The 12,500-nt window shown below is 53.0% G+C and overlaps 1 protein-coding gene across 1 annotated transcript in view; it reads right to left on the minus strand.

The window, feature by feature from the left end:
- Nucleotides 1-12,500, minus strand: part of LOC142888491 (IQ motif and SEC7 domain-containing protein 2-like) — a 58,063-nt gene that overhangs the window by 1,205 nt on the left and 44,358 nt on the right. Inside the window, exons 7-18 of the mRNA XM_076026827.1 lie at nt 11,559-12,163; nt 9,973-10,896; nt 9,277-9,435; nt 9,063-9,185; nt 8,807-8,973; nt 7,670-7,809; nt 7,419-7,544; nt 7,002-7,101; nt 5,801-5,962; nt 4,879-5,088; nt 3,976-4,025; nt 1-3,686 (exon numbers count right to left, since the gene is read on the minus strand). The exon at nt 1-3,686 is cut by the window's left edge and continues 1,205 nt beyond it. Of these exons, the coding sequence (XP_075882942.1) occupies nt 2,448-3,686; nt 3,976-4,025; nt 4,879-5,088; nt 5,801-5,962; nt 7,002-7,101; nt 7,419-7,544; nt 7,670-7,809; nt 8,807-8,973; nt 9,063-9,185; nt 9,277-9,435; nt 9,973-10,896; nt 11,559-12,163 (4,005 nt within the window). The 3' untranslated portion in view covers nt 1-2,447. The remainder of the gene's footprint in view (nt 3,687-3,975; nt 4,026-4,878; nt 5,089-5,800; nt 5,963-7,001; nt 7,102-7,418; nt 7,545-7,669; nt 7,810-8,806; nt 8,974-9,062; nt 9,186-9,276; nt 9,436-9,972; nt 10,897-11,558; nt 12,164-12,500) is intronic.

Raw genomic sequence — 12,500 nt, forward strand, 5'->3', positions numbered from 1 at the left:
ATCCAGAGCAGCGAAGAATGACGTTTGTATTTCCACCTGTGTGCAGGCGGTTGTGTTGGTTGTCGAGGGGCCGATTCTGAAGTGTGTGTGTGTTTGCGCAACGCATGCCAGGATAAAGAAAGTCCTCATTACAGTCAGTATAAAACAATATTACAACATATCATATACATATCATAAGTCACAGAAGATTCTGGGTTTCATTGTAAACATATTGAAAATTGAAAAAAACAAAAAACAAAAAAGGAGATTTCAATACCTTCAAAAGATGCCTAAATAATAATAATTTTGAGGAAAATAAAAACAATCATCTCACATTTGTAAGCACATAACAAAATAAAAAGAAAAGAAATAGAAAATACTAAACAGCCCAAGCAGTGCGTGATGTTAGAAGCGCGCCACACAACAATATTGAACATATTAGTAGCAGACTCTAAAAAGTCAAAGTGGTTCTTCAGACTGGGGAACAACAGTGGACCCGAGATGGTTCCCTGAGGAACTCCGTCAGTGGATCTTCACCCACCACGGCATTTCAACCAAGAGAAGAACTTTATTATTTGTTTTTCAAGTGCGGGTCCTTGGCTGCTCCGATCTCCTGAAGAACCTTTGGTTTTTAGAGTGTTTTTTTTGTTTGTTTGTTTGTTTTTTTAACGACTGAAGCAGGTCAGAGCTGGAGATGCTGTACAGCTGATATCTACAGTCAGCGCCGCTGGAGTTAACGTGTTGCAACCAACCAGGCTGCCGGCGGAGCCGCCGTTCGCTTCGACGCTGGTAAAGTGTTTGCTAGGCTAGGGACGGTTCCGGTTCAGAGCGGTTGCTTGGAGAGCTCCCGCGCTACCACGGAACCTTCCTGCCCTGACATCCCATCGTCCTCGTCACCCGGGGACAGAAACAGAAAAGACCCTCCGACAGTAGACGGAACTCAAAGTGCAAAAATAATCGTGTGTAAAAATGAGTTTGTTCAAGAATGTTTCTGACGTTGCCGGCGGGGAGATGAGGTCCAGTTTTAACCAGCTGCTTTGAGTCTCTGACGGATGGCAGGAAACAGGCTCAGGAGAAGCTGAGTGGACACAATCGGTCACATGACTTCACTACGTAGGCTTTATATCGAAGCCACTTCACAAGGTGAGACCAGCCGTGGGCCGGATTATCATCAGCTCCTCCCCTCAAAATGGGCGGAGCCTCTGGATTTTCTGACACTGCAGGGAATCATCGTCAACCTTTGGTGGCCAAGACCTTCTGGAATCGGCTCTGATTGGAGAATGTCATCGCCCTCTACAGCCTCCACAGCCACGGCTGAGGTTATCAGAACTTTATTAGGACTTAGAAACTGACAGCGTCAGTTCTGTGACGGCTGAGGTTTATTGGCATTGCATCTTTTGTGTGGACTCTTTAGATTCAACTGTTTTTGAACTTGACAAAAACTTTTGTTTGGCTTTCCCACCCAGTTGAACTGATCGTTTGCCTGTTCATAATGTCAATGGCAAATTTTTAACGAAAGCCTGTTTTGACTCCAGATGGAACTGCTGTGGACTGCGTTTCCCAGAGTCCACCCTGTTTGACTGCCACGGTCAGCACACGGAAAATATTGGGAAAAAAAAAATCACATTATACACCGAAAGCACTGAGGCTGTTCTACCATCCCAGGACAGAATAGCGCCCCCCAGCTTAAACCCTGTAATCCTCAAGAAGGCTTGTTTAGTCTCTTCTGCAAAACACAAAAAAGTATTAAGTATTTTTTGCAGCAACGATGGCTTATTTAAAGTTTTTCATACAATTTATTGTGACGCCTGGAGGAACTTCCCGATAAAGCACTTGACGATCAGATAAATGCTGAACCGGCGCTCTAAATTACAAAATGAACAAATCCCATCCCCCCCCCCCCCCCTGCATATTGGCTGTGACCCAGCGACACACTGACACTCAGTAGATATGATTGCACAGATCATGCAAAACTGCACCAAATTAACGAGAACCACACAGTTCCTCCCACCACCAGAACCACCTTACTAGCATGACCTTTTACTCTGGGAGGGGTGGGGGTGGTTAAAGAAGAGAACAGAACACTGTTAGCAAGGAGCACTAACCCCTGATGACCTATCAGGCTCTGCTGCTCCTCACTCTGAACTCCGTCACTACTCTCACCCCCTCCCGACCCCCGCCCCTCCCAGTCCATATTTTAAAAGGCCACTGCGAGGGGAAGACCTGGATGTGGGTGGGCGGGACTTCCTACCTGCGGGGGAAGTGGATGTGAAAGTAACAGAGGCTGAGCAGTTTCCTCCTGCCGGCTCTCAGCACCCTCCTCCTCGCCAGCTGACCCGACTGGGACGCCTGCACCTGCCCGCCTCCCCCTACCCCCGCCTCCCCTCCTGCCCTCCTCCCGCCTCTCCGGCTCCCTCTCGCCACCGTCCCCCGGTGGTAGCGGATCAAAGCCCTCGACTTCCGCCTCTTCACACGACCGTGCTGATCCGGCTGACTGGCTTCGACTTGGGCCCCCCCCCTTGGCCGGCCCCGGCCCCTTGGTGCAGGGAGAGCGGGACGGCCGACGGGGGTGGCAAGGGTGAGTGCGGAGGGGGTGGCGGGATGGAGGAGAGGGGAGGGTACTGGGGAGCGTAGGGCTGCGGGGGCGTCTGGCTGACGAGGCGAGCTGAGGGCGTCTGGGGAGGGGGCGTGGAGAAGATGAAGTGGGTGGAGGGGGAGACGGAGGGGGAGGGGCTCAGCGGGGAGTGTGCGTGCACGGCGTGGTTGTGAGAGTGTGTGTGCGCGTGCGGGTGGGGCGTGGAGTGCGAGATGGTCAGCGGCAGCTTGCCGCCGCCACCCGGCCGCCCCGCCCCCGGCTGGGAGTGGTAGAGTCCTTGCGGGGTAGTGGGCGTGACCGGGGAGTGGGGCGAGAGCGGTGGAGGGGTAATGAAGCCAAGGTTGTAGCGTGGGTGCTGGGGGACGCCGTGTGCCAACCTCTGATGCTGCTGGGTATGAGAGGGAGCGCAGCCGGGCGGGGCCTGCCGCTGGGGGGCGGAGAACCTGTGCGAGAGGGCGTGGTGCTGCGGCACGCTCTGCACATGGTAGCGGTGGTGGTGATGGTACGGCGGCGGCGGTGGCGTCTGCGTCTGCTGCTGCGGATGCCCAGAGGCTCCGCCTCCTGTACTGTTGCCGTGGCAGTACTGGGCGTGCAAGGCCTGGAGCTTGGACGGCCCCCCAGCCAAACCGCCGGCCCCTCCAGCCCCGCCCGAGTCGGACGGAGCGAGGTTGGGCGATGGGGAGGGGCATGGGGAAGGGGAGGACGGGTGGGGGATGGGAGGGGCGGGGGCGGGGTAGTGGGGTGGCGACGATATCATCAGGGGACTCGGTGGACCCTGTGGAGTCGGCGACGTCATCGTCAGGGGACCAGGAACTTTCCCGCGACGACTGCCAAAGAAGTTCCCCAGCAGGCCGCCACCCAGGCCCGGCCCAGTTGCCATCCCGCCGCCGGGCCCAGCCCCTCCCCCGCTCACGTGTGAGGGGTTGGTGACGACCCCCTGGTTGTGACAGAGCCCCGGCCCACCCCCTACCCCTGTACCGGGGCTCTGAGTAGGGCGGTGTGGCCGGTAAGCTGCTGGAGAGGGGGGCATCATCATCATGGGGCTGTAGGGCAGACCTCCTGCAGGCAGGGGGCGCTGCTGGTGATGCCGAGGGCTGCTAATAATGGAACCCTGAAAGGAAAAGGACAGACAGGGGGAGCAGGAGTTTGGTGTCAGGGGCAAAGATTTTGTTTTTTTCCGAAGGTGGGAACACGTTTTGGTGACAAACAGGAAGTGAAGTCATGCCGGAACACAGGAACCTGAGTGGCGTCACAGCTGAGCGAAGACCAAATGTCACACGACACATTCAGATGGTTCCTGCACATTCAGCTACTATAAAATGGTCCAAACATGCAGTGAAACGCGGCGATGGCGTGCAGGGAGGTCACATGACATGCTTCCCCCTCCCCTCCAGACTTACTTCAATAGTACTGTCCAGTGAGCCCACACTGTTCCTACGACCTCGCTTGCCTGTGAGCCAATCAGATCAAGCCAGGGGTTAGCAGTTAGTCGCCGGCAAAGAGTTGTAATACAGTTATTACGAGGTGATGTTTTCCAGCTTGGCGGCATCCTGGAGTTCTGATAGAGGCCACTAGAGAGCAGTGGCCACAGGGCAGAGTAGGTGGAGAAGGATCAAGCAGAGGGTAAGGTTAGGGCTGGGATTGGAGTTAGGCTTGTAGTTAGGGTTTGAAATATGGCTTGGGTTGGGTATGGGGTTGGAGTTACTGCTGGAGTTTGGGTTAAAGTTGGAGTTAGGGTTGGAGATAGGGTTTGACTTGGAGTTAGGGTGAGAGTTGGAGTTATAGCATTGGGTTGGGTTTGGGTTTGGAGTTATGGCTGGAGTTAAGGTTGGGGTTGGAGTCAGGGTTGGAGCTATGGCTTGGGTTGGCTATGGGGTTGGAGTTAGGTCTGGAGTTAGGGTTAGGGTCGGAGTTAGGTACGGGTTGGAATTTAGGGTTGGGGTTAGGGTTGGGACTTGAGTTGGAGTTAGGGTTGGGGTTATGGTTGGGGTTGGGGTTAGAGTACAGGTTAGGGTTACCCCCTCATTCTAACCCAGATGGTGACAGAGGGCCTTTAACAACACAAATGCATCAAACAGATCGGGTTAATCTTGTCATTCTTGCTTCTGTCCAGCAGGTCCAGCAGGTGGGGGCGGAGAGTCACAGAAAAGCCTCTGCTAGAGTTTCATCTCATCGTCCTTTTATTGCTATATTCGTATTTTTAAAATTTCATCAGTGTTTCATCGGTTGCATAAGACCACAGAGGCAGTCTGAGTCAGAACCTGTTGGTCAGTTTCCAGATGAAAACCAGCAGGAGTTCTCACCTGTCTCCGAGAGGTCTCTCAGCGAGGAGCTCAGCGCTGTGCGCTTCAGTCCGTCCACCGATGCGTACGTGTCGTCGAGGCTAGGCCTTCCCAGGGTGCCGTTCACCGCCTCGCCCTTCACCGCACCGGCGCCCCCTATCCCTCCTCCTGCAGAACCTACTCCTGCCAGCATGCCGGGACGCATCACGCCTTTCTGCTTTTCAAGCTCGGCTGCAGACGGAGGAAGACGAAGTGGTTAGATGGCTCTTGGGAGTCCTCAGTGGTTCCTACAGCTGCTGCACCAGATCAACAACACTCGTTCCACCAACAAAGATGTTTGTAACACTCACAGTTTCAAGCTCTCAAGACTTTTTCTCGTTTACTTCAGTAATGCTACCTTTGCACTTCCTGTTTTACAGCTTTACTTTCAGAACTGATCTCATGTGCTTCAGGGTTTCCATCATTGGCTGTATTTGAAGATGGGTGGAGTGACCATCACCTCACCTACTGGCTCTGAAACATAATGCTTGCTTCTGGTGGTGAGCAGTAATTGGAGCACCTGCCCCTGCAAACTATAGCTAACTACTGAATTTAAAGCGTGTCCATAACTTTTTTACTCAAAGTTAGGCCAAATCATGACAAATGGTCATTAGAGCCTATTGGAAGAATTTTCTTGTACTGATGTTTTCGACCAACAGAAACATTTGAACCCGTTTATAACGGTGTGAATTTATTATTCACAGCAAGAAATTTTTAGACTTTTTGCAAACAACTCAGGTGGCCCCTGCTGGCCAAACAATAGGATGCAGGGTTATTTGGATTTCCTCCATTTTTACACAGTCGATGGTTTCCATCTACTGCCACACCGACGGAAGTTCTTTTCGGTCAGGAAGCATATGTGGAAGCAGTGATCAGGAGGCGGCTTATTAGAACAGAGACTCACACTCCACCCGGTACTTTTCCATGTCCTGGACCTCAGCGATGCTTTCGCGCAGGTCGGAGGTGAAGCGAGCTCGGTCCTGCTGGCTGGGTGCCGTGAAGACGATCAGCACCTTCCGCTCGCCGCCAGGATTGGCCGACGTCAGTCTGATTCCGTGGGGGTAGTCTTGGAGGGAGGGGGAGGCAGAGAGGGTCCTTTCACATTTCACATTTACCCAGAAGTACATGATGTTAAAGACCACCTGAGACAGAGAGGTGAGGACCTTTGTTGCAACACTGACATGTCAGCTAATGTTTGTCCACCCCCTTCAAGGTAAGTGATGCATACCTCTCTCACTCTCTCTCTCTCTCTCTCTCTCTCACACACACACACACACACACACACACACACACACTGCGAAGATGATGCTGATGAATCATATGGGACAATCTGTCCACATCATCGTCACCACCGTCACTCTGCCAGGTTCTATTTAGCTCCAAGACCATCAGCAACAACAACAACAACATCAACTCAACTCAACAATCAGCCGACAACAAGTGCAGATTCACTCAGTGTCACAAAAAAAATCAAACACTAAATAATAATAATGAGAATAATGATAATAATAATAATAATAATAATAATAATAATAATAATAATAATGTCAAAAATGTCTTTCAAACGCAGCCTGTCGGACCTGGCAAAACTTTTACCCTTTTGGGGGGGGAGGAGATGGGGCCCCAGGTGGAGGAGAACCGTCCAATCACAGCACTGGGGATGGCGGTGCTGTGATGCGGCGCCAGGACCTTACTAACAGATTGTCCAGAGGGTTTTCCAAGTGGAACAGGCTAACTCTTTGTCTCGCCTCCTTGGTTTTTAAGAGCAGGATCTACTGCCACTCAGGCGCCTCCACACACTTTAGCCTGAAGCTAACAGTGTAGCAGCAGCCACATTATGTACAAAGAACTACAGTGGGACGGCGATGGCACCTTCTGGTGACATCATCAAAGTCACATGACGCCTGTGTGTGTGTGTGTGTGTGTGTGTGTGTGTGTGTGTGTGTGTGTTTTTCAGCCCAGTGTAAAAATAGAGAGCAGAGTGAGCGCAACATGAAAAATAGAAGGAGGGATGAAAGAGGGGCGAGTGGGCGGGGGGGGACAGATGGCGGCAGCAGATGGGTGGGAGGAGCCAGAGAGTGGCGGTGGTGGTGGCGGCGACCTACAGGTGTTCTGGAAGGTGTGGACCTGCATGTCCAGCAGCGGGAAGGACTGTCTGAAGTTGTAGGTCACTGAGGTCTTCTTCTTCTGGAAGATCTTGGTCACCTGACGAGGAGGAGGAGCATAAAATTATTAATCACAGCTTTTTTCCATCATCTGTTGACCCTGGAGTGGTGAAATCCCCCATCATGCATTGCCCTTCCCCACACTAAGCCCCCAAATCCCACCGCAGTTTGGAAACGGGTGAAGCGTCTGGATGGGAAGCTCACTGATTGGCCGGGAGCCAGTTTGGATCTTGCACATTTTTAATTTAATAAATGGCTTGAATGCACCGTTAACATTATTATTTTCAGCGGCCCAAGAAAAAACAGTCGCCATTCCATTAAAACTGCTATCAATGGACCAATAGGTGGCGCTGTTACCATCAGCAGGTCGTTAAAAAGGAAGACCTCCCTCTGGTGGACTCCGCTGCGCTGAGCCCTGTTGGGGTCGGGAACCTCGAACAGCTGACAGCAGCAGACCAGGCGGCGGTGGGGCAGCGACAGCACCTGGTGCGCACACACACACACACAGAAACCCAGATGAGCAAAACATGATGCTGCTTCTCTGCTGATAAATACGGTGGTGATGAGAAGGGTGGGGCTGGAGCAGGAAGGGGAGGGGCGGGGCTTACAGGCTTCTTGCCGACCACCATCCGCTCCACCGCCTGGACCTGCGACACGTGGTCGTCGTTGGTTCTCAGCTCCCACTTCTGGATGCGTCCGTAGATGGAGACCAGTAGTTCTCGGGGAATGTCCTGACCGTTGTCCACTCCTGAGGGACACACACGCGCACACACACACACACATGCGCACACACACACATACACGTACACACACAGCGCGCAGCCGTTGACTGACATCATTAAAAACAAGCAGAGATGCTGAGTCACAGCTCAGTCAGCGACCTAACAGGAGATCCTGCTCACTGAAGGACAGTAAGCAAACAAATCATGAAGCAAACAATGAAACAAATACTCAAAAGTTACCGGACAAAAAAAACATTTACTCTAAACACTCCATGTCGTGGCGAGGGGGTGGAGCCTAGCCCCTGCTGACTGCGAGAGAAGGCGGGGCTACAGCCTGGATGAGTCAACCAATCCACACTCTCACTCCAGAGCCAGAAGGGTCCCGGTAATCCCGGACCAACCGCATTGCTAACCACTCCTGTAAGGTAAGTGCACCTGTGGCGAGTGTGATTGATATTTTGCTGCAGTAATAATAATAATAATAATAATAATAATAATAATAATAATAATAATAATAATAATAATAATAATAATAATAATAATAATAATAATAATAATAATGGACAAAGATAACAATAATGACAATGAGTCTGTCTGTGTCATTAAAGTGGAAAAGGTTCTGATTTATTCTCACTGTTCCTTCGAAACAAACTCATTGTTTGAAGACCTGCAGCAAGTGTGTGTTGTTTCATCACATTTCTGTTGCTGTTTACAAGCCACACTCTTCATCACATTCATAATGATCCCTGTGAAACATGTGTGGGTGGAGTTGTGCGCTGTTTGTGTCGTTGCTGCATCGACTGAATGGAATTAAAGTTCTGTTGTTCATTTCATTCCGATCTGTTCCTGTCTGTGCCCTTGAGAAACACAATTTCAATACTCTGGCTGTGTTACACATATTGCAGGAGTGACAATAAAGCTTCCTGGAGCCTTGAACCTTGCCAGAAAGCCAAACTAAAACAGCTAAAAGTCATCTTTTTTTCTGTATGTCCCCTATGAGGCGCTGGCGAGCAGCTGGCTGACCTCTCAGATTCTTGATGAAGTCCTCCAGCTTCATCTTCCTCTCGGGCTTGACATTGGGACTGTACATGTCGGTGTTGAGGAGGATGATGGCAAAGGCCAGGATGAAGATGGTGTCGGGGTTCTGGAACTGCCGGATTAGGACCGGGTTGCAGACGCAGTACCGCTGGCTGAAGGCAAAGGGAGACACGCAGACTTATTAAGCGGGTCAGTTCCCCACGCAGGGAGACAGGCACGAAGAAGGCGACAACCGCAGTACCTGAAAGCCTCCACTAGGCGTTCAACCCGTTGGGCTTCACCCTGAACTTTGATCTGAGCCTGGAACTTCCGGAGGGCGTCGTCCAGGTCCATCCCAGAGAAGTCCATCTCGTCCAGGACGCAGCTGCACACACAGAGAGGAACTTCAACACACCTGGCAGGAAGCAGATGGTCACATGACCGGGCGAAGGGCGGGGCAGGTGGGGTGGGCTCACTCCAGGACGTCCTTGTTGAACTGCTGCCGGCTGCCCAGGAACTCTCCAATCATCTGCCGGCTCAGGCCCTTCCTCTCTAGGATGAAGTGGGCGATCCCCACCGGCGTGTCTGACGCAAAGCCCCGCTCGATCAGGTACTGGATCCCCTTCTCCGGCTTCCTGAGGGGGCAACAGCACACCACTTCCTGTCTGTATGTCCATCTGTAAAATGTCCGCGACCTCAGAACCGCAAAACTGTTTAATTCTTGCGTTATGGTTATATTGAATATTCTTGCGTTCTTGCACTGTTCTGGTATTGGAGTTGCTTTAATCCCATTTTATGTGGGTATGTGTATAGTGACAATAAAGGCATTCTATTCTATTCCATTTTGTTTGAGATCACATTCTGTAACTAGAGAGAAACTCAGAACCGTCCCTTTGTTTTCGAGTCACACCAGCAGAAATCACAGAACAAACAAAAAAAGATACATTTTTGACAGAAGGAAGGATTTTTACAAACTTTCAGATTCAGGGATCTGGCTCCCCCCTGTGGGGACCCTGTTGACCTGTCACAATCAACTGGCCAATCAGCAACCAATAAATCTAATCAAATGACAGTAAAACGTAGACTTTGACTGAAAAAATACTCCCAGTCTAGTTTTGTAAAAAGTTTGCAGTGTAGCAGTTTGGATTAACGTTGTGTTGCAGCGGCCGTACTTGTTGAACAGGTTGAGTCCGATGCGGTACTGCCGCCGCTGCACCACGTCGTTGTTGAATGCGGGCGAGTCCCAGCTGTGGCGGCTCTCCCTCTGATAGGTCTGCTTGCCCAGCGAGGCCCCGCCCACTGGCTCCCGCAGGCTGTCCCGGGACGACGAGCCCGAGCTGCAGTTGTTGACGGTGGTGTCGTCGTTGGAGTTGGTGGTGGTGGAGTTGACGCTCTCGTTGTCGCCGTCGGAGCAGAGCAGGTGGTGCTGGTGGTGCTGGAGGTGCTGCTGCTGCGCCTCCAGGCTCTGCAGGGCGGCGGCGGAGGACATCGGTGGCAGCGGGGACAGGGGCGTGAGGGGCGGGACGGGGGACGAGGGGGGCTCAGGGGGGTAGGCGTGGTGGTGGTGGTGTGGGGGCAGGTGGTGGTGGGGGTGGGGGTGCTGCTGCTGGTGGTGCAGGTGGTGGTAGTGGTGCTGGGCAAAGTGATGCTGCATGTAGGGGGCGCCGGCGCCGTGGTGCATGTGCATGAGGTGCGGCTGGCCGTACTGGGGGTGGTGGTGTTGGTGGTGGTGCAGGATGGTGGGCAGGTGGGGGATGGGTGACGGGTGGGGGTGGGGGTGGGGGTGGGGATGGGGAGGCAGGGTGCGGGCCGAGGGCACGGGCAGCGGGACGCGGGTCTGCCCCTGCGCCGTGGCCACCGAGCGCCCGTCGGGCTTGTGCTTGATGGTGCCCTGCGGCGAGTCGGCCTCGCTGCTGGCTCCGCCCCCTCCTCCCCCTCCGTCCCTCTCGTCCTCGCCGCTCTCTCCGTCCCCTCCCCCTGCCCCGACCGGCCCCGACCTCCTGCCCCTCTCCCCTCCGGCTCCGCCTCCTCCGCGCTCCGCCACCCCCGGCGGGTCCTGCTCGTAGACCAGGCGTCCGATGGAGCCGCGCTCCGACCTGCAGGTGGGGGGTGGGGGGTGGGGGAGAGGGCGTGGTTTTAGAGGAGGTGAGAAATGACTTCCTGTCGTTTCCCGAGTTAAGAAATATACACATTCTGACAACTCATGGCGCGGCCAACGATACAACTTATACACGTTGGCATGCTGGTTGTGTTAGCACTCCTCAAGGGGTCGTCATCTCAGACAGCCATGGGCAAACTACGGCCTGGGGGCCATATGTGGGCCTTTAAACTCTTTAATCCGGCCCGCCGAACTTGAAGAAGTTCTATTAATAGTAATAAAACAGCTGTATTTCATCATTTTTCTCAGTGTTTTAAGAGTCATTTTAATACAGAGCAAAATACCGTGAGGCTTCAAAAACACATTTTGTTGTAACTTTGCTTTTGTTCATTTTCAATTGACAATTTTCTACACATTCCATGACATATTTGTTGTCCTATGAGGTGTGCCACCAAAACACTCCATCCATCTGCTCCTGTCCCGGCACCTCTTGTCAAATTGCAGAACCTATTGTGGCTCCACCAGTCAAAAAGTTTGCCCATCCCTGAGCTAAGGCCATGAGATACAGGGCCGTGATTGGCTGGAATGTACATTCCCAGCCATCATCAGAAAGACTGCCGCCAGTCATCAGACATGTTGCCTCCGATTGGCTGAGCTCACCTGTCACTCATGTCCACCGAGCTGTCACTGGGAGGTTCGATGGTGAGGACGGGCAAGTGGCCACCGCCCCCTCCGCCTCCTCCTCCTCCTGCCCCGCCCCCCGGCCTCCCCCGGTACTCCCCCCGGCACTCGGTGCAGGGGGTGCTGCTCCTCCTGCTGGCGATGCTGCCCCCCTCCGTCTCCCTGCTGTCCTCCCTCCCGCCTCCTCCCCCGCCCCCGCCCCAGTACTCGGTGTCGGAGCTGGAGGTGGGGCGGGAGAGCGGCGAGGAGGGAAGGCAGCCCTCGTCCATGTAGAGGGTGACGTCGCTGAAGGAGGTGGCGGTGCTGTCCTCGTGCATGGCCACGCCCCCTCCCACACCCCCCCGGCCCCCGACTCCTCCCACGCGCCCCGCCAGGTGACGGGAGGACGGGTTTGCGCCGCGCCACGAACACTCCCGGTAATCTTCGTCCTCATCTTCCTCCTCCTCCTCCTCTTCCTCTTCCTCGTCTCCCTCCTCCTCGTCCTCCTCGTCCTCCTCCTCCCCCTCTCCCCCAACCTCCTGGGAGTCCTCGCGGCCCGACTGGCATGTGAGTGAGTCGTCCATGGAGTCGGCCAACGACTTCACCTGAATTACAAAGGAAACCAGCACTTCATTTGGAGCAAGGCTCAGTTTTAACCAGGACTTAGCCTGAACCAGGACTCAGTCTGAACTAGTTTGAATCAGGACTCATTTTTAACCAGGACTCATTCTAAATCAGTACTCAATTTGAACGAACACTTGGTTTGAAGTAGAACTCATTCTAAATCAGGACTCAGTTTGAACCAAGACTCATTTTAAATGAGGAGTTAATTTGAACCAGGACTCATTTTAAATCAAGATTCAGTTTGAACAAAGACTCGGTTTAAACTAGGGTTCAGTCTGAACCAAGACTCATTTTAATTTAGGAGACAGTTTCAACCAA

This window comes from Nelusetta ayraudi, unplaced genomic scaffold, assembly GCF_046127955.1.
Source record: "Nelusetta ayraudi isolate G7.1 ecotype Tasmania unplaced genomic scaffold, CSIRO-AGI_Nayr_v1 ptg000019l, whole genome shotgun sequence".
NCBI lineage: Eukaryota > Metazoa > Chordata > Actinopteri > Tetraodontiformes > Monacanthidae > Nelusetta > Nelusetta ayraudi.